The sequence below is a fragment of the Anguilla anguilla genome, chromosome 10 (genome assembly GCF_013347855.1).
Source record: "Anguilla anguilla isolate fAngAng1 chromosome 10, fAngAng1.pri, whole genome shotgun sequence".
Lineage (NCBI taxonomy): Eukaryota > Metazoa > Chordata > Actinopteri > Anguilliformes > Anguillidae > Anguilla > Anguilla anguilla.
In genome coordinates, this window is record NC_049210.1 from 4,393,293 (window position 1) to 4,414,981 (window position 21,689).

Here is a 21,689-nt window from a genome sequence, read left to right on the forward strand (position 1 = left end):
TGTGTGTGTGTGTGTGTGTGTGTACGTGTGTGTGTGTGTGTGTGTATGTGTATGTGTGTGTGTCATCCTCTCTTCAACAGAATGGGCTGCAGCAGTACTGCTTCCTCGTCTTCCTGGCCATCTGCAGCCTGGTGGTGATATACATATTCTTCATCGTCCCGGAGACGAAGAACAAAACCTTCCTGGAAATCCAAGAGGAGTTCCTGTCCAGGGACTTGATCAAGAAGCGCAAGTCTGAGGGCAGCAACGGCCACGGGGTGAACTTGCTGTCGATGCCTCTGTGAACGTCGCGTGTGTCTGTTCCTTCGTGTTACGCTTTATTTGGCTACGTGCCATCTTACTGCACAGAACAAGGTTATATTTTGTGGCTGCATCACGATAGCAGGCAGGGGACCCACCAGGGATTTTGGGCCCCCGTGAAAAGATTTCATGTTGGGCCCCACCACCTCAGGCCACTCCATCCCTGCACCATCACAGGCACAATTTTTTGAGGGCCCCTGTCAGTCTCGACCCTTGTAATGATCCTAAGCTGCCCACTCCCCTCCCTCGATATGGCGCACCCAATTAGTGGGAACCTAAGGTATAACAAAAAGACAACATGAAATTTACAAAGGTTGACTAGCTATGTCTGGTTTGGGTTTTGTTGTTGAACTGAAAACTCATCTCTTCAAGCAATACTTTAAGTTACTAGAAGATATTACAGAAGTTTAATTGTTAAACTGAAATACTTAACGGTTCTTAAGCCAGAGCACCTGACATAGTCCATCCTAACCTACACACTGATCGCTTGCCCACTATATACTTACACTTGGGCCCTAGTGTCATGATACTATGATGCACTACTACCGCTTGCTTTGTATTAGTTGGATGTAGACTTCACCTTTTTCTTTGTACTAAGTATAGATGTATGTTCTGTGGTCTACTCTGGACTATCAATGCACTTATTGTTTTTATGGCACTTGGAGGTTAATTGACCCTGCCAGTGTTGAATGTTCACTCCTGATATTGTACTACTTTGTTTGTCGCTCTGGATAAGAGCATCTGCTAAATGCTAAATTGTAAACTGTAATTGAAAATTGGTGTTGGGCGGATAAATTGGAATCAACTTGATGACCGTGTAGCATCAATAGTAATATCAAGGCATGAACTCATGAGTAGCCTACTGGTGTCTAGAACAACTGTAATTTATTATTTAATTGCTATGACTGGTGAAATGTGAAAAGATGTCCTCCACGTACTTGTTGTGTACCAGGCTTCAGTTATTTAACATACAAATTATAACAGAATAGAAGGGGAACCTTCACATAAGTAATATTTACTAGGCAATAGTATAACACTTAAAAAAAATTTTTTTTCCTTTTTTATTATTTCAATTTGAATTTTTTTGTGACCACGTGCATTACAAAATAATCTGCCTTAATAGGTACTGTATACAGAATAATCAGTACATTTTTAAAGGGAGAAGTATTCTGTGGAAAATGGCAATAAAGATGAATATCATAATATCAGATAGATTTTTGGTCATTTATGAAGTGTACTCAAGGCATTTACAATTAAGTTATGAAAATGTATCAGTCACATGGTTTTGGGGGATGACAAAACTATTTGTGTGGTTTGACCACTCATTTCTGAATTTATTTTACCAAACTGGTGTCATGAAAAGCTAAAAACAAAACCATCTTTCGCATTAAAATTGGATAAGTTTACATGGAAAAAAAGTGGTAGACCAACTGTAAACCGTCATCAGATCATTATCATCCTCCTCGAGCTATTATTTCTATTTTCTACTTCTATTTTCACTGCTTTATCCAGTTCAGAAGTATTCTGCAATATCTGGTTGAAGTTTCTCAAAGGATGATTGTTGCTGGGGTTTTGAAAAAAAAAAAGAAAAAAGAAAAAAGGAATAGGATTCTCCTTCATTGCATCCAAGCCATGACCCAGGCATGTGATCTAAGAGTATATACGGCACAAAGGGGCCATTCATGGTAAGAAAAAAAGAGACGTGTGTGGCACTGTAGGAATACAGTGTTTTCAGTTATTACTTTGGAATAATAACAGAGCAGGGCCAACATCGGAGCAAAATATGCTGCTCCTTTGAAGAAGACAAGCCCAAGATGTTACGTAGGCAAAATAAAAAGATACATCTCCGGCTTTGTCTCTCCCGAGTGACAAAATCCTGGAAAGCAGATGCACTCGTGTTCTTTTTTACAGTCTCTGGTTACGGCTTATCCTTTTAATAGCAAGGGCTGCAAGAGACATCGTTCCATCTTGATTTCTGAGTGTGATTAAACGTACTAGCAAACGCTCTCTTTCACTTTAGATACCCATATCATAGAGCTCAGCTCTAAGGTTCAGCACAGATACCCAATCGTGTCTATCACCAAAAACAACCGTAAGCAGACATGGCCGACAGAACGGCGCTGGAAGTTTATTTGGATTTGCTATCACAGCCGTGCAGAGCAGTGCATATTTTTCTGAATCACAATAAAATACCACATACGGTGAAACTGGTAGCCTTACGAAAAGGTATGCAAACTTCCTACAAGGTGAATTGTTGAGTCATAGCTATGTAGGCTAAAGGTTGCTAAAAGCTATCAAATATTTTGATTCAAAGTTGTGAATGCAATGAATAAATAGAAGGCTTACTTTACAGTTTCCGTCGCTTACTCGTTACGTCTAAAAGGAAAAAAACTATATTGTTTAGGTAGGCCTTCCAGAGCAAATTCGTGCGGGTCCTGCCATGAACTTAAACACATTGAACCTTGCCCTACTTTGACCGCAACTCTTAGTTAGTCACGATTGTTGCGTTCCACTTATTGCCTGGTGTAGATATAGATCCATATCCCATATTAGAGATTGCTTAGCCCTAGAGCTGTGTCTCCTCTGACCAAAATGTGCCTGATTTAGACTGAGTTAGCATACTGTTTCAGAAATGCCGTTGACACCAGTAGTTGATGCTTGCATTAATAAACAAAAATATTGATTTGCGAATAGAAATTGTCCATTTTGGTAACCTCATATCACAATCTTGTGGCAAAAAAGTAATCTGGACACGCAATGAAATGGTCACCTCCTGTAAACGTGCTTTACCTCAATTGAATATAATGACAGATACTAGTTACAGTGCGACTGTGCCCCATTTAGGTGAGCATAAAACGCCAGAGTTTACCAGGCTGAATCCTATGCAGAAGGTACCTGTAATGGTTGACAAGGGCTTTGTTCTGACAGAAAGGTAAGCGCCTGAACACACATTTCATATGGGCTACCAGATACATAAATGGCTAGCTCTTTGTTTTAAATAGAAATATCACGTATATTTTTCTTTGTAATAAAAAAACGTGATTGAAATATATTACGTGAAGAGTAGCCTATGAATTAATGATTTGCTCTTGAATATTAGACTTAATTGATTCATCAAATCAAACTCATTTTTCACTTCAGTGATTCGTCTTAACGTGTGCATACTTAATTTGACGGCTGTAATGAATATATTTCAGCAGGCTGTTTTAAATTTTAAGAAGATATTCATAATTTGTAGGAATATTATTTACAACTTATTTCTATTTGTTTGCATTATCATTTCAATATATTTAGCTCTTAGTGATTTTAATTGTTTTCATGTTTTTAACAGTGTTCCTTTGATACAGAAATGGTTAAAATTATTAAATTAAAATACGATTTACAATTCACACAAGGTGTCCATGTACCATGATGTCAATATACCTGTTACAAATACACACTTACATGTTATGTTAAACACTTTGTCCAAGTGATTACCTGCCGTTACCCAGTCTAGTTAAAAGCCCGGTTGTATAAACACTGAATGTGATCTGCTCCATGCAGCACCCAGTGTGCTTCTCCCGTCATGGATTGGTTGCTATTGCACATTCGTATGCACTTTGACCTCAACCCTATGGTTACAGCGATGCCATACTGAAGTATCTGGCCACCAACTACGACGTCCCTGAGCACTGGTACCCACGGCAACCCGAGAAAAGGGCGCGAGTCGACGAGTACACTGCCTGGCACCACACCAACACGCGGCCGCACGCTGCCAAGGTCTTCATTATGGAGGTAGGGATACTCACACCTCACCTGGCACCATCTGGTACATAGACTGCATTTATATAGCGCTTTTATCCAAAGTGCTTTACAATTGATGCCTCTCAATCGCCAGAGCAGTTAGGGGTTAGGTGTCTTGCTCAAGGACACTTCGAAATGCCCAGGGCGGGGTTTGAACCGGCAACCCTCCGACTGCCAGACAATCGGTCTTACCTCCTGAGCTATGTCGCCCCTATCTGTGCCATCTGTGCCTCTAGAGCAGGGGTCCTCATTCTCATCCAGAAAGGGCTGGTGTGGGTGCAGGCTTTCGCTCCAACCAAGCAGTAACGCTACTGATTCTACATTAGAGTAGTCTTTGCTAAGGACACCCAGTCTAACTCATACCAGCTCGCCCATTCAGATTTAGAGAATTGTGACAGCATGGGAGATGTTAAAGACTGTACCTGTCCACGTGGCAGACGGCAGTAGGAACAGCTGGTGACAGACGCGCAGGTGAGCTGACGGGGTGGCTTCTGCTGCTCAGGTGTTGCTGGCCCGGATGACCGGGGAGCCCCCAGACCCCGTAAGGCTGAGGAAAGCTCTGGCGCAGCTCAGCCAGACCCTGGACAAGCTGGAGGACATGTTCCTGAAGAGACAGCCCTTCCTCTGCGGCGATGACATCACCCTGGCCGATCTCCTGGCCGTATGCGAGCTCATGCAGGTAAAAGGCGACACCTGTGCCCTCCGCTCCGCGGACCCGCCGCAGAAGCTGCTCCTTATTCATAACATTCAGTCACCTTTCATGTCTGAACTTGTGTGTGTGATTTGCACAAGGAGAGGTTGCACCCGCCCACTGCTCCTGGCTGCCACACTTAACTGCAACTCGTCTATCAGCCCCTAGGTGGCGGCAGAGACATCCTGACAGAGCGGCCCAAGCTCGTCGCTTGGAGGAGCAGGGTGCAGTCGGCGCTGAAGGATTCGTTTGACGAGGCGCACGGGGTGCTTTACCGTCTCCGGGACAAATCCAGAGCGAAGCTCTGAGAGAAACCGGGCCTAAGCGAGAACCGGAATTTACTTCCGGTTGTTTTTTTTTTTGTTGACTGGCAGTTGTGTGATCTATGTGGTCACTTCTGGCACTACAATCTTTACTTGACTCTAGGGTGTTTCTTTTTCACCTCTGCACCTTGAACTAATGCACTTGTTGTACGTCGCTCTGGATAAGAGCGTCTGCTAAATGCCTGCAATGTGTGAGATAAATGCAGAACTGGAGTGTGTGTGCACTTGGGAATACTCTGGTTGTGACAGTTCTAATTATGGAATTTTATCTACTGAGCATCAGTGTCTATGAGGAATTTCAGTGTCACGCAATTCCAAACTCTGCCAAGCTGGTTATTTAACCTTGTTTGATAAAATGGCATAAAATAAACACCACATTTTAAATTGAGCAAAATCACACTTTCAGTTATCCAATTGGCACCAAGCTGTAATACTGGAATGTAAGCAGAGAACAAGATGCGTGGATGTACATCCTAATACATTTGTAACCACTGAATGAATATATATTTATACTGTAGTTTTATAAAAAAACAGCAAACTTTATACAAAAGGTATAATTTATTAAACAAATCAAACCGAAATATAAGGGACAGTAATTTGTGAATGATTCGGCAGACAAAGGATGAAAAAAAAAAAACTATTTAAAAAAGGTTAAATGGTCGGAGGTAGTGTTCTCATTCAGCTGCGGCTGAAGGTGGACCTGGCCTTCTCTTCCCTGGCTGTTCTTCCTGGTCTTCCAGAGGCCTTTTGCGACTGGTGGAGGGCTATGAATACAGGTAATCTGCAATTAGCCTTTTAAGGTGCAAGATCACAAACATGCAATTAGAATGTTCTCAACCGAACATTCTAATGCTGATGTAACAATCACTACTGGTAACTGAAAAGAATAGAGTTCTAGAACACACTGGCCTAGAATTTTGAGAAGAAAAAAAATATTCCAGAAGAACTAGAACCAACAGAAATGCAGGTCAGCTAAGAAAATATACAGGCATTTCCTCCTTGAGCCTGGTTCCTTCCAAGGTTTCTCCCCATCTGCCACAGGGAGTCTTTCCTTGCCACTGTTGCCTTAGGCTTGCTCCTGTGGGGGTTTAGGCTAGGGTTGTCTGTAAAGCGTATTGTGACAACTGTTATAAAATACGCTATATAAATAAAATTTGATTGATTGATTGATTTACACTGAACAGCAGAAACATTACATGCAAGGGGACGGCAGCATTTAGTAAAGAAGCATTTTACCCTTGGACCTCCTCCATCCGGGTACATCACCTCAAAGGCAGTGGCCTTCATCTGCTCATCCTGTGGAGACAAAGCCGATATAAAAGCATGTTACTGGTGTCCGGTCAGCAGGAACTGGGTTCGTAACCTGAGGGTTGCTGGTTCAAATCCCAGAGAGAGCACTGCCAATGTACTCGTAAGCAAGTTACCTGGTCGCAGTGAAATGGAAGTTAGAGCAGCACTAGCTTCTGCGCTATGCTAAGCAAATCTTTCGGGGGGGAATTTCTGAAGGGTGGGGAGATTGACTTGAAATGAGGAGGGGGAGGAATGACATTTCATAAACAAAATTCACGCCCCCTGGTACTCGATGACTTAAAATCTAAATTAAGTTTTCCAGGAAGTGGGGGGGGGGGTGGAGCTGTTGAGTGAAAATATACAAGTATTAGAATTTAATATATTTTTTTGTTATGTGTACTTTTAGACATGTTTGTGTGGTTAATGAGAATCGGCTATTTCGATTTCACTGTGACTTTAACCTCAATTGCTTCGGCAGAGGTGCAGCTGTATAAACGGATGCTAACATAATTCAACTCTGTAAGTTGCTCTGGAAAAGAACATCTGCTAAATGCCAGTAATGTAATTTCTTCCTATTATTTACTCAGGTCCCTTGTAATAATAACATAAGAATAATATTAAATCCATTACCATGGAAAACCTGGTAAAGGTGACAGCAACAAAATAAAATGCGTTAAACTCGCAAATAAAAATCAGCTGAAGACGTGTACTAAAACAATTACTTAAGCCTACAGAATATAATATCCTACAGTAGTTTTTCAAAAAGTGTTTCTGTGCAGAAAAATGGCTGCACTCACAGTAAGACTTTTTCCCAATACGCTTCTTCTATTTAATGTTTATTTCATTTCAATGAATGTGCTTTAATGAATGCGTCTGCACTTCTCTTCAAAGCAGCCGTGACACTAACAGGTTATACTATCAAGCACCCACATACACAGAACAGATGGACTCGGTCTGTTCAGTGCATTTTTATTACTGTTAAACTGTTGCCAAAATCCACTTTTCTGTAATAGTTAATATGTAACAGCCACAAGGGAAGCTTCATCACACCGTTTAGAATTCAGATCTGGTCCCCCACACCATTTTAAGCATTTCAAAACGCCGTTTATTGTCAGCCAATTCATTACGAGACCGATGCTAACCAAATAAACCAGACAAAAGAGTTATGGTTTAATAAAAATAAATTAGGTTACGTGAAACTAATCTTTATATTGCACCTGTAATAATCATGTTTCTTTAGCAGAAATGCTACACATAATACAGCATAGAGACTCCAAGCGATTCCTAGAGTTTGCAGGTAGAGTTAAGAGTCTGAAATGATCCAAGGGATAATATGGGCCCAGTTCATATTTTTATAGAGCTACATATGGTATGTGATCTATTAACATGCAAGACACATCCCTAGCAAAACAGGTTACAGGAAGCAATTTAACATTGGCTATTAGGTGAACACTATTCAGTAACCTAATACCACCGCATACAGACATTTTGAATGTGTTCTGTAAAGGCTGTTTAGGAATCTATAGACTGAAGGACTTTTCTGAAACTGCCTTCTCCTTGGAACCATGTTTTTAAAACTTTGAGGTCAAACTGCATTTTCTGGTGTTAAATTGTGTTTACCATCAACATGACCTCTGAGGTTTTGGACCTGGATCCAATCAGCATTTGTGCTTAACATTTCACTCACAATGACTCGCGTGTTTTTTTTCCAGATCACCAACGGAGCTTGACAAGTTCAGCCATCTCCAAAGTAAAAAAAAAAAAGAAAGAAAAGAAAACATGCTTGCTTTGAAAATCCATTTCTTTCTGAAGTTAAGTGTAAATATTTGGTTGAATCCAGGTCTTGAGCTTTCACCATTTGTTGTGCAAAACAATCATGGTTTGTAGAATATTCTTCTGATACAACAAAAGAAAAAAAAAAAAAAACTTGAGCAGCCAGAAAATTCAATGATTTGTTAGGGAATATCAAGACCCTATAAACACATCAAGGTTTTCATGGTCTTCCTGAACTGTCATTATCTTGGATAGTAGCTTGAACAAAAATCTTCAGATAACAGAAGTTTCAACTCAATGCAATCCAGCTTATCCCAAATCTCTCCTTCAGACCAAGCATTACATTTCTGCTGTTCTTTGGACACAAATGAGCCGGTGGTCTATAGTCATTTACACACATTTTTATAAACAACCATATCTCATGGCGGTTCATGCAGGAATCTACTGAGTGTAATTAAAATCCAGACTCACTGCCACGATGCGCGTTATTGGGTAGTGGGGCCTGGCAGTCCAGATAAGAGTGAAAGAAGGAGGTTTTAGCTCCCATTAATAGCACAAAATGGGTATTTGTGACTCAGTACAACATGTACTGTAGCTTAAACAACTAATCACTGGCACTGGTACACAGGCATTAATGCACACCATTTTTACTCGTTTAGGGCATTTCAGGGTGCAGATTGCAGATACAATAAAGATATTTCTTCAGTCCATTTGATAATGGGATGACAATATTTAAGATAAAGGGCTAAATGGCAAATTAACTTTTTTTATTGCTTGATGATGGAGATCTGCTAGTTGTGACCAATTATTTGACTGTCTGTGAGCTTGCAGGATTTTTCTTTACCAAACTGGTTGCTGAAGAAAGATAATTTAACCCCAGCAACAAAGCATGCTGCAAGTGTTTGTACAGTGTAAAAATTATACAGTCAAAAGGAGTTACGATAAGAACTCTTTGAAAAACGTATCCTTTGGAAATGCAGCAGATCCACTCTGTTTCAAGGAGCACTGTATTTGCGCATGTCCGTGTGAAACGCACAGTTCTGCCTGGGCTCCGGAGCGCAAGACACTTGCCTGCATCCACGGGTGCTGGAGTGCCTCCTCAATGGTCAGTCGCTTTTTGGGGTCGACCACCAGGAGCTTCTTGACAAGATCCTTGGCTTTAAAAAAAAAAAAAAAAAAAGTAAGAATACCAGGGATTTTCTGTGGATCTCCAAATTCATGTTTCAAGCAGAAACATGTGTCTGAGTGGCTAGCCACAGAGCCTCAAAGTAATTCAGTAAATGCTTTGCAGGTGTGAACTGCAAAATTTTGTGTGGAAACCCCCCCCCCCCGTCTTCGCAACAAAAAAAAACCTCTCATAATGAGTGCAACATGGAAATTCTGACATCTGCTTAACCATTTCAGCCGTGTAGGGTGGTACTATAACACACAGGGAAGGCGCAACCCCATCCTAATTAAGGTGTTCCCATTGGAACTAGGCAATCTCTAAAAAAACAATTTGAAAAGTATATGAATAAATAATCACACATGCAGCTGATTGCAGAGCGAACGCATTGACCTTACCTTCCTCGGACACCTTGGCCCAAATCGATGGGATAAACCTGTAGCATCCCTGTGTGATCTGGTCCCGCACGGACATTCCGATCTCTTCCGTGTGGAATGGGGGATACCCGGATAAACTGTGTAAACGGGTCAAAGGTGACCAAAAAATGAGCAGACCGAAGGCCCGGGGGTAAGGGTCTACACACTCCAGCCAAGGATGCCTAATTCAGGTTATGGCACCCAAACAATCCCATTAAGAGGGTACCACTTACAACCCGGCTAAATCCCAGATCTGGCTCTCGCGAACTGCCACCAAAACCATCCCCGGATTTAATTGGCTAAAACATGTTCTCTCCCTCTCCACCTTCGCTAATGTGCGGTGAGCTATCTGGCGCAAAATGGCTGCCGTGCATCACCCAGGTGGGTGCCACACGTTGGTGGTGGGTGAGGTGAGTTCCCCCTGACTGTAAAGCACTTTGAGCACTCGGAAAGGTGCTATATAAATGCAAGGATATACTAACTAAAATCAGACTGAAAATGTCAGACTGAAATTTTTTTACAGTGAAGCTGCATAGATGAATTCCATATTTATAATGATTTGTTTGTGCAAGCAAGGCTTAGCAGAACTGCAGCAAGTTCGAAGGTGCATTTGAGAAGGGACTCTGTGAGAACGCTTATTCTGGCTCATGTTTATTTCAGCTCAGAAGAACATCAATAAGTGCATAATGTGCAAAGGACATGTATTCACACTGCATGCAAAATATTTGAGAAGCGTATGAAGATTTTTTTTTTTTCCTTAGTAGAGGTGGCAGTGTAGTATAATGGTCGGGTAACCTACAGGTTGCAGTTTCAAATCCCGTGTGGAGCACTGCCGTTGTGCCCATGCCAATTAACTTGAATTGCTTCAGTACTATCCAGCATGTATAAACAAACAGTCTGTGTATAAATTCAAAACCTGTGTAAGCTGGTCTGGGTAAAAGCTTCTGCTAAAGGCCTATAAAAAATAAATTAGTACAGATTTTTTTAAAAAACGAACAGAAACTTTTATTTTGATATTGATTACTTCATGGACGTAATTGGAGGAGTCATTAATAAGTGTTGTTTCTAGTAGGGGGGTGGGGGTGGAGTGGGTGTATAGCGTAGGTTGGGGCCCCAGAGGGCCCCTGGCCAGGCTGTCAGGATGTGATTTTTCTAATATATCTGTGGTTTTACCGTCTGGCTTTACTGCTGAAACATTATGACAACCCCAAGATCTCCGCCCCTCTGGACGAGATGCTTTGGGTGTGAAGATAAATGAGCATTTCCTGATTAAATGAGGAGAAATTCACGCCGTGAACCTCACCAAACGAACAGGAGGACCCCCAGGCTCCAGCAGTCCACCGCCCGGCCGTAGCCCACCGTCACGGCGTCGGTGAACACCTCCGGCGCCAGGTAGGTGGGCGTGCCGCACAGGGTCCTCATCAGCGCCGTCTCCTCCAGGATCTTGGACTGATTGAAGTCCGTGATCTGGGAAGCGGGACAGAGCGGGCGGTGATGTCACAGTGATGTCACGGTGATGTCACGCAGTTCACTTCCTGGACGTTCTGAAGGTCACCGGCTTTTTCTGTTGGGATCTGCTATTCTAATGACCGACAAGCAAAAGTGCGAATAGGCGAATACTGCCTGGCAAACACTGCTCGCGTAAAAGGGTTTTGCTGAAGTCATTTACCGCCAACTGGCGAACTATAAATAACGAAGGAAGAGGAAGAGAACAACAAAAACAGGAATGATAGGGAAAAACAGCGCTGCAGCACACCTTGATGAGACAGACATCATTGTTTGAGGCGAGGAGGACATTCTCAGGTTTCAGGTCTCTGTGAATGATTCCCTGACTGTGGAGGTACTGTGAAATGAGAGACAGTGCAGGATTGTTAAAAACAGTTATTCTTCAGTATTAAAAAGGATTGATATCAACACTTCGAATTCAGTCACGCAAATTAAGATGGCAACGTATACACTGCAGAGATGTATAAAAAAAATCCAGAATGAAACAATTTAGCTGAAAATGGGGAAAAATCACGGTTTGGTACATTAACTGCGTTTCAGAACACAATATTGATCCACTCACTTCGACTGCCAGCAGCATCTGATAAAAATACATCTTGGCAATGGGCTCGGGGAGCTGTTTTTTAGCTTTCACTCTGTCAAAGAGCTCTCCGCCTTCCATGCTGAAAGAAAAAACATCAACAAAAAGTAAAATGTGCTGCAAGGAAGCAGTTTTGGACAGTTAAGAAAGCGTACACGCATATTTTTTTTTTACAGAACTAAAATCCAGAGGTGAAGAACACGGGTTCAGAAAGTCCGCCCTCCTAGTATTTTGTTCCAAACACCTGGATTTGCTAATTAGCACAATGTGTCAGCCTGGTGGTAGTAAAATGAGTCAAATCAACTTGATGAGTTAAGGGGCGGACGGAAGGAACACAAGGCAGGACTTTCACTTTGAGTTTGCGGACTTTCCACCCTTGCTAAAATCAACCAGTATTCCCTTGGTCTGGTTCACAGACTGCGGTCACCAAATTGCTCCAGGCAAGATTGCGCTTTAGATGGGTATTTGCAGAATTGGTTTGTCCATTTCTAGAAGAAAATGATTTCATTTCAGATCAAAGGGTGGCGACCATTCTAAGGATGCCCAAGCTTAAATTGACCGTTCGGAAGCGTCTGTCGGAATTGTGTAAATTTACCACGCAGTAACAAAGCATCAACTCAGTGACCTTGTTACCGCAAAAGTTACCAGACAGATAAAAAAAGGAACATGGCCCTTATCTCTTCACAAAAGAGACTGAGGAAATCGGGAGGTGCACAGATGAATACCTAATCCCTCTGCGTTCCAGAGCGTTCCCTGGGAAGCACTTCAGGTGCCAGAGGCTCGCATTTGTAATAATTTCATTATCCGTTTGAGTTCGGCTCTTTGCAAAGCTTGTTTTGCTTCACCTGTGGCAATGCACCATGGGTATAGAATCCGTCTGCCATCTTTTTGAGTACCTCGTTTGCATTTTTGCACAAAACGTTTCAACGTGCAAAGGAATACAGAGACAGGCAACAAGAATGGCTGCTATAAGACCAACTTTAATTATTGTTTTCATTGCCTCAGTCCTTTTTACAATTCAATTATTATTATTATTATTTTATTTATTTAAACCAACACTGATTGTGTGCTTCTGTTTTGACCAAGAGTAGTTCTGAATACTGATGATACATTTAGCGATTTCTTGGCTTGCTCACACGTGAGGAACATGTCTAAGCAAGAGCCTTCACTCAAGAACAAGGAACGTTAACATGATGTACTTACAGCTCTAATACAATGTAGTATGATTCATCTGTTTGGAAGAAGTCCTCTGTCTTTATTAAACAAGGCTTCAGAATGGGAGGGAGAGAGAGGAAGAAAGACGTAAGGCAGATTTGTAAAAATCTAAAAAACACACTTAACCATGACAAATAACCACACTTAACTAAGACAAATTACCAACAGCTGAATTGCATGACTGTGTGTGTGTGTGTGTGTGTCACCATAAAAACAAAGAAGAGAGGACTGAAATGTATATTTCCAGAAAAAATATATCAAGTAGGAGTTTTCAATGCCAAAAAGTTAAAGTGAAAAAAAAAAAAATCAAAAACAGCCCTCAAGCAAGTGTACTGTTTTCAAAAAAAAGCATGGCTTTATATCAACACAACACACGTCTGGATACAGACAAGACATGCAAAACTTCAGTCCAATTGGCCCATGCTACTGTGCCCATATATTACACTGAATACAACCACGAGAAATACCTATTCACTACTGTAGGTCTGAGCCACTGGTGCTGCATTCCATAATCAATCTGCAGGAGAGAATACTAGCACACGAGTAACGTGGTGGTGGAGGAGTTTCCCCCCTAACCACAGTAAAGCGCTCTGAGTGTAATAAAAGCACTATATAAACGCAATCCATTATTTATTTATTTAATATTATTATTATTATTAATGTGGTCAGACAGTCACAGCTTATTTTAATACACAAACCCCCCCCCCCCCCAAAATGCTCATAAATAATGTTGGCTTTCCGTAAATAAACAAATATGCCTTAAAAACTCCTGGCCACAGGTAAAGATCAGGATTTGATTCTAGGCTGTGGGCACATCACTGCACTGAAAGCTAGCGCTTTAGCTATATACAGCACCCATGAGCCTAGTCGCGAGGCCGGCTGTGACTTCTACCGTTTTACTTGTGCAATTCAAAAAAATACATACTTACGTACATGGTCTATTTTTTTCAGGATTTCGATCTCCCTCTCCGCATTTCGCGAGGCAGTCTTGTTTGGAAAGTAAAACAAATTATGATTACTTACGGCCATCACATCGTTACCGAGGAAACCTGGTTAATAAATAATCCACATTAACACCCCTCATACTTACTCCGACGGACGGAAAATCCTTTTTGCTAATCGTCTTGACCGCCACTTTCTTGCACGTAGCCCTTTCAAATGCTAGCTTCACTTCTCCGCACACTCCTCTGCAATGACACACAATAACTAAAGACGGACACTGAATCATGCGCAGAGAACATGGCTCAAAATGCAGGAAGGCCTCAATAAAAAAAAACAGCACGTCGTGGCCCTAGTGTACTCACACTCCAATCTTTCTAGAAAGCAAGTACTTTTCCGTGAACTCTTTAGGGAGGTTCGACTGTTCGTCCACCATGAGGTCGATAAACACAAACACTGCAAGACAGAAGAAAAAGAAAAATCAGTATGTGACTAATGTCTGTGGACGTACATACTGCAAAGTAACCGAGACTATGAGGCGCTAGTGAACGTAAAGAGAGGTCACGACCTTTGTGGCGGGGCTGACTAAGTGCCAGCTCGGCGTTGTTGGCGAGGGGAAGCCGCTTTCCCTTCCCAACGAGTATTCCATCCACAAAGGTCCCGTTCCCGCTAGTGTCCTCAATGTAGACAATATCATCCTCCTATGAAGAGAGGGGCAATGCCTCAGTGTCCCATCTTCAACTTTATGCAATGCTTGGACAAATTATCTCTCCCTCCCCACCTTGTCCCCTGCAATTAATCATCAGCTGGAATTGAATGTTTTGCAGATTCGGTAAAATCCTCCATAAATGTCATATGTATCATAATTGCTTCTTCAGGATCTGTGATATTGACATACATTGAAATGCAAAGACGTACAATGCCACGTACCCTGAAAATCCTGAAGTGTTTCTTACTGTAAGTTGTATACTTCTCAGTCATTTTTAAAACTGGGTCATCGAAGCAGTAGTGGCAGCCCCTGTCGCGTCCAAACCAGTACTGATCCTCTACGCAATCTGGAAAAATAAAAATGAAAAAATAAATCACTGCGATTCTCGCACTGTTTAAAACATGGGTGCACAACTGAGATCCTGGAGGGTCAGCCTGCGTAGTGGTTTTTATTCCAACCGATTACCTTAGATTTAATTTTCTGACAGGTCTCTAAAGTACGCTAGTTCAATCCTGTTCTTCAGCACAGTAAAATCTTTAGGATGCACATGCAGTGTGCTGCAGCTGGTGCTTATACAAATGCCGGAGCGAGATATGATTGAGCTAATTATACAATTAAGAGCAGAACTTGGAACAAAATCCTAAAATGTATCAGCCTTTGTTGTGCACCCCTGGTTTAAAGGCTGAAGATTCCTGCCTGTCCTGCTCAGTTACGCTGGTCCCTGGTTAAACCTCACCACCGAAAAATAAACCCAGTCCATTTCTTCTGGCTAAACCAGAGCTACAAAAGCAATCTACTCCCCCAGCATGCTCTACACCCATTTCTCAAACCCCGATCCTCGAAGGCCAAGGACTGTTGATTTTCCACCCTCCCTTTTACCTGGGAGTCAGGTGTGAAGACAGTCCGGCCAATCAGTAGCACTAACTGTTCAGTTAATAACCTGGGTGAAAAGAAAACCAGGGCCGGATTTAGATTTGAGAACCCATAGCCCTACACTCTCCTCCCTTGCACGGCCCAGCGATTCTGGCCTACCTCCACGCAAACACCCTCAACCTTCACACACTGCTGACTCAACCACAGTCCAATCCCCACTCTTCCAGTAGTCCTCTTGGGTGGGGGGGGGGGGGGTGGGGGGCAGCACTCACTGTGCACTTTAAAACCTCTCTCCATGGGGAGCAGACGACCCCAGGGCTGGGGCTCCGGTTCCTCCGGAATGGACGGCAGGTCCTTCACCGGCGCGGTGTCCACCGAGCTCAGCGTGCCCGAGGATGACGAGGACTGGCTGGCGGACGCCGGGCCTGAGGAAGAGCTGGAGCCGCTCTGGGACTGCGTCTGAGGCTGGGACTGCGTCTGGGACTGGCTGGAGCCCGCGTCTTCGGACATGGTGCTGAGAAGGGGCACAACACACAACGGGTGGCCGAACTCGTATTAGGTTTGGGGGCCAACTGGACCATCGTTTGCTCCCTAACCTCTTTATCTTTCGCCAAATTACTAATGGTGCCACACCAGGAAACACGTGCCTGCACACAAGTGAAGTAGGCTGGCTTCACCTTATCTTGCTTACACACTTAATCAAATGTTATTTGATTTTACAAGCGATGGCATTTCCTGTATGCGTCACTTTTGCACTTCAAAGCGACACATCAGTAAATCGATTTGAAGGACAAGCAGGAAGCTTGCCGCAAATACCAGTAGGGGTGCTCTCATTCAAATCCAGACCATGTGCATGTTGTCTTGCTGTATTTCAGCCAGCGTAGCTAGGCAAATGTTAATCAACTGATCATTATGTATAAACAAAACCAACAAACAAAAGGTATATTATATAGATCGGGAGGGCTATGCAATGCAATAACAGATCAATCAATATTTTAATCAATCTTACGATATTAAATTTAGAAATGCATCAGGTCAGAAACATAAATCGCGTTCTGTGCAATCGAAAGCAAGCAAGAAGCCGGAGGTAGCTGGTTGGCTAGCTTCCCAGTTAGCGAGCTACCTTAGAAAACCCGCGACTGGTCTAAACTGATCCGGTGTGCACAAGATGAGCCTCTTTGGCCATTCAAGATTTCGCTCGATTTCCAGCCACCTTTCTCGAAACACTGGGAATGCACGGCACGGTCACGTTTAGATACATATTTCATGTTGCTGTTTCGAAACTCACCTGGAATTTGGGAAGCCGCTTTCAAACACACGTGCCAAAACACAGATTTTCCTCCCTATCACAGTAGCCTACGGACTGGCACCACGCATATAAACAACATCACAAAACGTATTACAAATTCGGCCAATCGCAATCCCCAGAATGAAAGCCGCTCAACTTGCCTTCTGGGAAATGTAGTTTGTGTGCGGGTTGACGCTACCTCGGGCTACCATTTATTTCATAGTTTTAAATGTAACGTTGATATGCAACGCTGAAAATACCGAGCAACGTAGCTAGCTGTGAAGGATACTTTAAAAGACTAGTGTAAGTGGTGTTTATACAAGCACTTTTTAACGAGCCAGTGGAACAACCCGGTAATGTTAGCAAAACTTCCTGTTTCTTTGATATCGTCATAAGCCAACCTCTTCCAGCAACGCACTAGGAAGTATCGTATTTATCGAGTTTTTAATTGTCCAGGAAGAGCCTGATACTGTACATTATGCAGACGCTGAACACGTTCCGGTGGTGTTGCACTTATCGCAGTTATCAGAATGCAAACGTATTTAGAAAGTGCATTGTGAAGACTCTGCCCACTTCCTCAAATGCAGTGCTTAATTCTGATTTCACCTTAAACAATACACACGTAACGGGCATCAGAGGATTGTGCAACAGGACATCAAAACTTTTGGGACGTTTCAACGTTAACCAGGCGGCTGTTTATCCAAATCAACTGAGGACTTTCTGTACGGTTTCAAAAAGGTGCTGGAAGTGCAAGTCTGCCATTCAAGCAGCTCTTGCATTCTTTTGCCCTGCCTGCAAAGTTATACAAGCTCCGGACGAACATGCGAACTACTTCGATATAATGGACTGGTGAGAGTTTAAGGTCGTCATATTATATGCCATCTTGCCAACAATCCTTAAAGTTTCAGAATAAAACTAGTCCAGATTGTCATCTCGCGCAACAAGACTTAAATCGGAAAAGAAAATGTATATGCGTCATCCAAATGTGCCACTTCAGCAAGTTGGCACCCAGTGACCGATGGCTTAGGTCAACTGCTGATGTTAAGAATTTGTCTTCGCATCTTTTCAGTGACAAGACGTTTACTTTGGATACCCAGAAGTTACAACGCAGGTACCTGCACCTTCAACGCTCTCTTCACCCTGACAACTTCAGTCAGAAAACTCAGGTAACTGAGATTTATATTAAAGTTTACAGTTTAAACGTGGCAGATGCTTTTAGCCCAAGCGAATTGAAAAGACGCATTCAACATGCGTATAGTTTGCTTAAATCTATACGCAGTATCGCAATCAAATCAGTGCCGTTAGGTGCAGTAATCGTGAATTAGGAGTACAAGTTCAATGACAGCTATATAATAATAATAAAGAGATTGTGTAATCCAATAATAAAGACATTGTGTAATCCATGAAAATGGCACGACGAAAGAAGGAGTAGAACGATCTACGACTGTAGCCGTCTCCTTCACTACCACAGCTTATTACACAGTAAATTGTTGTACGAATCTCAATTTACTCTTCAAACAAGTAGGCCTACAGTTAAAAGATCATGAACGTTTAGGCGTAATAACCTGAGAAACATACTATTAATTGGTGCCTTTGGACATTCCGATCTCCGGAGCTTCAATTAGCTTTTAGGGAAGGGTGTAGGGGGACCATCTCCTAAATAATTAAACTGGGCCAAGAACTTTACCTATGAAAGGGGTAGTTTGATTCAGGGACTGAATACAAAGTAATTTCCCTCAGAAAATCCCATTTGGCCTCCGCTGTGGTTTATAGGTCCCATCTGACTGTGTAGGTCTGAGAAATGGGAATTATCTGCCCGTAAGCCATCTCCAAACCATAACCCCCCCCCCCCCGCTTATCCAATTTTATGTATTTCACACACACATCTGTGTCCCCTGATGGATTTGAGCCATCCCACCATTAAAGAGTGGTGAGAGAAAAAAAAATCCAATCACCTGTGTAAGGCAGGTTTCGCCACTTGTGAAACGAGTCCCTTCCGGCGTAATCAAAACACAAGAGTAGCGGACTGGCAAGGCGGCACGTGACTGTGTCATTGTAGATTTGAAAGAACGGAATTACGTTGTTTCCCCCCCCAGCGTTCAGCATTCAAGAAGTAATTATTTTATACCTTACGTATCGACATTGCTTTTTTCCCCATTCATGATTATGCTGTTTTGGTGTGCGTCGCATGAACTTATTAGCATGGGAACACTCGCGCAAAGTAAGCAAAACAAGGAGGGTGACCTTTATGAAACAGCAATTTTCCATTTGCAATTTTACAGAAAGAACAGGAGTATTCGGAAACCCATTCAGCGCTGGTGAACAAGGCCTACAGGACTCTGCTAAAGCCTTTGAGCCGTGGTCTTTATATGGTAAGCTCTGCCCCGTATATACACCTTTAATTTGCTTTTGCTTAAAATAGCTGTGAATTCATGCTGCGCGGGGTATCAAAATAATTTAGTGTCCTTTTCATTTTCTACTGGTCAAGCCAAGCATTTAGACTTTCATTAGCACCTGGCAGGTAGTTCATACCTCTTTGTTCTGCTTAGTGAGCTGGATTTAAAATACACCGCACTCGTTCCAGGTTCACCTGGGCTGCATTGAACCTGTTGAACTGAAATAAACAAAGTTCTTTCTTCTTCTCTATCCCTGCTTGTTCGGTGTTCTAAAATGGAGGTCTTAAGATTCGAGTCCGTTGGTTAAACTTCGTTCATCTGCTTCAGCTGGAACTCGGGGGGGTCCCTGTGGAGGAAGGGACTGACATTGGGGCCGATCAACAGCTTCTCCGGGAAATATTGGAGATCAATGAAAGGTTGCAAGAGACGCAGATCAAAGAGGAGACTGACAGCATTGGGGTTTTCATTGAAGGTAAAAAGGCTTCAACCCCCCAATAGTACTACCAGATTTACCACTTTGTAACGTGGGAATTTTTACAAAAAAGTTTGATTCCTCGTTATTTACATGAATCGTAAATATAGGTACTAAAAAAAAACAACATGTTATTATTGACATTAAAATAACTGTACTCTCTTATTGTGGAATGCTGTTCTTTCCATACCACTGCAGAATCCGAAGATGCATTGCCTTCGCTTTCATTTCTGTGACAGAATGACTGCCGTTTGAAAACGTAATAACAGGAAAAAAAGCTAAAAAAAACAATCACTTTTTTTCTTCAGGTCGACTGCAGGACCTCACGGAGAAAATAGATGTATCCTTCCATCAAGGTATATTTCTCAGGCTCTGTAGTGTATTTTTCTCCATCCTTTTCCTGGTGGTTATAGTGTAACATATTTGTGGGGTCAGGAGGCTTGTATGGGTACAAAGACGTGTTAGAAATCAGCTTCAGCAATTATTCTGGGAAAGGGCGGGGGGTTGTGTGGCATTACTGTTTATAATAACACTTCATTACATAACTGTTCTTTATTTTCAGGGGATATTCAGTCAGCGAAAGTGCTGATTGCTCAAATGAAGTACTTTGCGAATATTCAGGAGAAGGTGAAGGAGAAGCTGTCGGCCATGTTGGTCTGAGGATCTGCTCCGGTGCCTCCTGCCACGCTGTCCCTGTTCACAAACCTTCACACTTTTCATGTACATTTTTAGACAGTATATATTTAATAATCCATGTTTACACAACCAGTGCAATAACTTATTTAACTTAAAGCAAAAAAAACAATGTGACCTTCAGAATGAAACACTGGATTTTTAAAGTCCTGCGTTGTTAAAATTCTTTATTAAATGACAATTCAACAAGACCTTGTGTTTCTGTGCTTGTATGCTGGTTATAAACTGCTTTATGGCGTCTCACGCATTTGTTTTACAGTTCCAAATCTCTTGTAGTCCATCTTGTCAAATACGACAACCTGCATGTTGTCTGTGCACAGAATTGAGCAAAGTCTCTGGTGCGGAAAGAAGTGTATTACACCCCCCCCCCACCCCCCAAAAAAAAAAAAGAAAAACAGTTATTTATTTCCTTTTTCAGTTTTCGTTCCGTGTAGCAATGCGCCTTCACATTCTGCCAACCCAACACCTCCTGCTGTGGTCCCCTCCTTTGTGGCAATAGCTGTCCTATAGCTGTCTGCTTTTTAATGAAAGCCTCCTTTCCCGCATTAATGGGCATTTTTCCCCTCAAAGCTTAATATATTTATGCGATGGCACCTTCGTCCCCTCCGAGTCTTCCTTCTGGGTTGTGTGAAGTCAGTTGCTGCATTTTACTTTGTTATTGTCTAGATCATAATATGAGTAAAAAAATAACGTGCTTGTTGGAGACGACTGGGCTCCCAATGTATTTTACAAAGCTGGCCACTGAATATTTTAGTTACCACTGAATCGATGTGGGTGGATGGGGATATGGGAAACTGCCAATGAGGAAGTCCATTCTAACAAGAGATGGCAGAAACCTGATCTATATACAAATGGGTGATCATATAGCACACAAAAAAAATCACTGTTTCCTTATTTTTGCTTTTCTCCATTATCTCCACTATTTGATGTCAGAGAATGGTGCAATTACTGATCGTCCGCTCGGTTGTGGTGTGCTTTTTGTGTGTGCTGGTAATGAGCCTTCTCTTCGGTCTTCCTTATGAATGCAAGATGTAGTATCGATCATAAAAACACCGGTTGGGGCGACAGCAGGTGGAGCATCTTAATTCTTTCTTGGGCTGCTCCAGCTTTTGGCTAATACGTCCCCCTGAAGGGAAGGATATAAAAATGAGATCTTAAAGATGTACAGGAAAGACAACAGTTCATAAATTTAAAAAAATGCTTTACTGTGGAAATTTGGCAAAAAAAACTAGGCTTCTGCCCACAAAAAACAAGCAATTGTGGTTAAAAACCAAAAA

General features: G+C 42.3%; 4 protein-coding genes across 9 annotated transcripts in view; 3 read left to right on the forward strand and 1 right to left on the reverse strand.

The window, feature by feature from the left end:
• Window positions 1–1,508, forward strand: part of slc2a11b (solute carrier family 2 member 11b) — a 15,874-nt gene extending 14,366 nt beyond the window's left edge. For all 6 annotated transcript variants that reach the window (XM_035379825.1, XM_035379824.1, XM_035379821.1 and 3 more), the window contains one exon: window positions 81–1,508. In XM_035379825.1, coding sequence (XP_035235716.1) covers window positions 81–284 — 204 coding nt within the window. In that variant the 3' untranslated portion in view covers window positions 285–1,508. The remainder of the gene's footprint in view (window positions 1–80) is intronic.
• A 792-nt stretch (window positions 1,509–2,300) lies between these two features.
• Window positions 2,301–5,485, forward strand: gstt2 (glutathione S-transferase theta 2). The gene is made up of 5 exons (XM_035379963.1): window positions 2,301–2,526; window positions 3,145–3,232; window positions 3,924–4,074; window positions 4,586–4,762; window positions 4,936–5,485. Exons 1-5 carry the CDS (start codon window positions 2,403–2,405, stop codon window positions 5,080–5,082), a joined length of 687 nt encoding a protein of 228 aa, XP_035235854.1. The 5' UTR covers window positions 2,301–2,402; the 3' UTR covers window positions 5,083–5,485.
• Window positions 5,486–5,640: 155 nt separating this feature from the next.
• Window positions 5,641–17,002, reverse strand: chek2 (checkpoint kinase 2). Its single transcript, XM_035379961.1, has 15 exons — window positions 16,852–17,002; window positions 15,836–16,077; window positions 14,912–15,036; window positions 14,550–14,682; window positions 14,347–14,437; window positions 14,133–14,229; window positions 13,976–14,029; window positions 13,031–13,095; window positions 11,810–11,909; window positions 11,498–11,584; window positions 11,045–11,208; window positions 9,724–9,839; window positions 9,232–9,317; window positions 6,334–6,393; window positions 5,641–5,861 (listed from the first exon to the last, which is right to left on the reverse strand). Exons 2-15 carry the CDS (start codon window positions 16,071–16,073, stop codon window positions 5,772–5,774), a joined length of 1,506 nt encoding a protein of 501 aa, XP_035235852.1. The 5' UTR covers window positions 16,074–16,077; window positions 16,852–17,002; the 3' UTR covers window positions 5,641–5,771.
• An 81-nt stretch (window positions 17,003–17,083) lies between these two features.
• On the forward strand, window positions 17,084–20,603 carry hscb (HscB mitochondrial iron-sulfur cluster cochaperone). Its single transcript, XM_035379962.1, has 6 exons — window positions 17,084–17,700; window positions 17,921–18,017; window positions 19,134–19,223; window positions 19,575–19,719; window positions 20,028–20,075; window positions 20,282–20,603. The coding sequence occupies exons 1-6, from the start codon at window positions 17,330–17,332 to the stop codon at window positions 20,377–20,379; spliced, it is 849 nt and encodes a 282-aa protein (XP_035235853.1). The 5' UTR covers window positions 17,084–17,329; the 3' UTR covers window positions 20,380–20,603.
• Window positions 20,604–21,689: the final 1,086 nt, after the last annotated feature.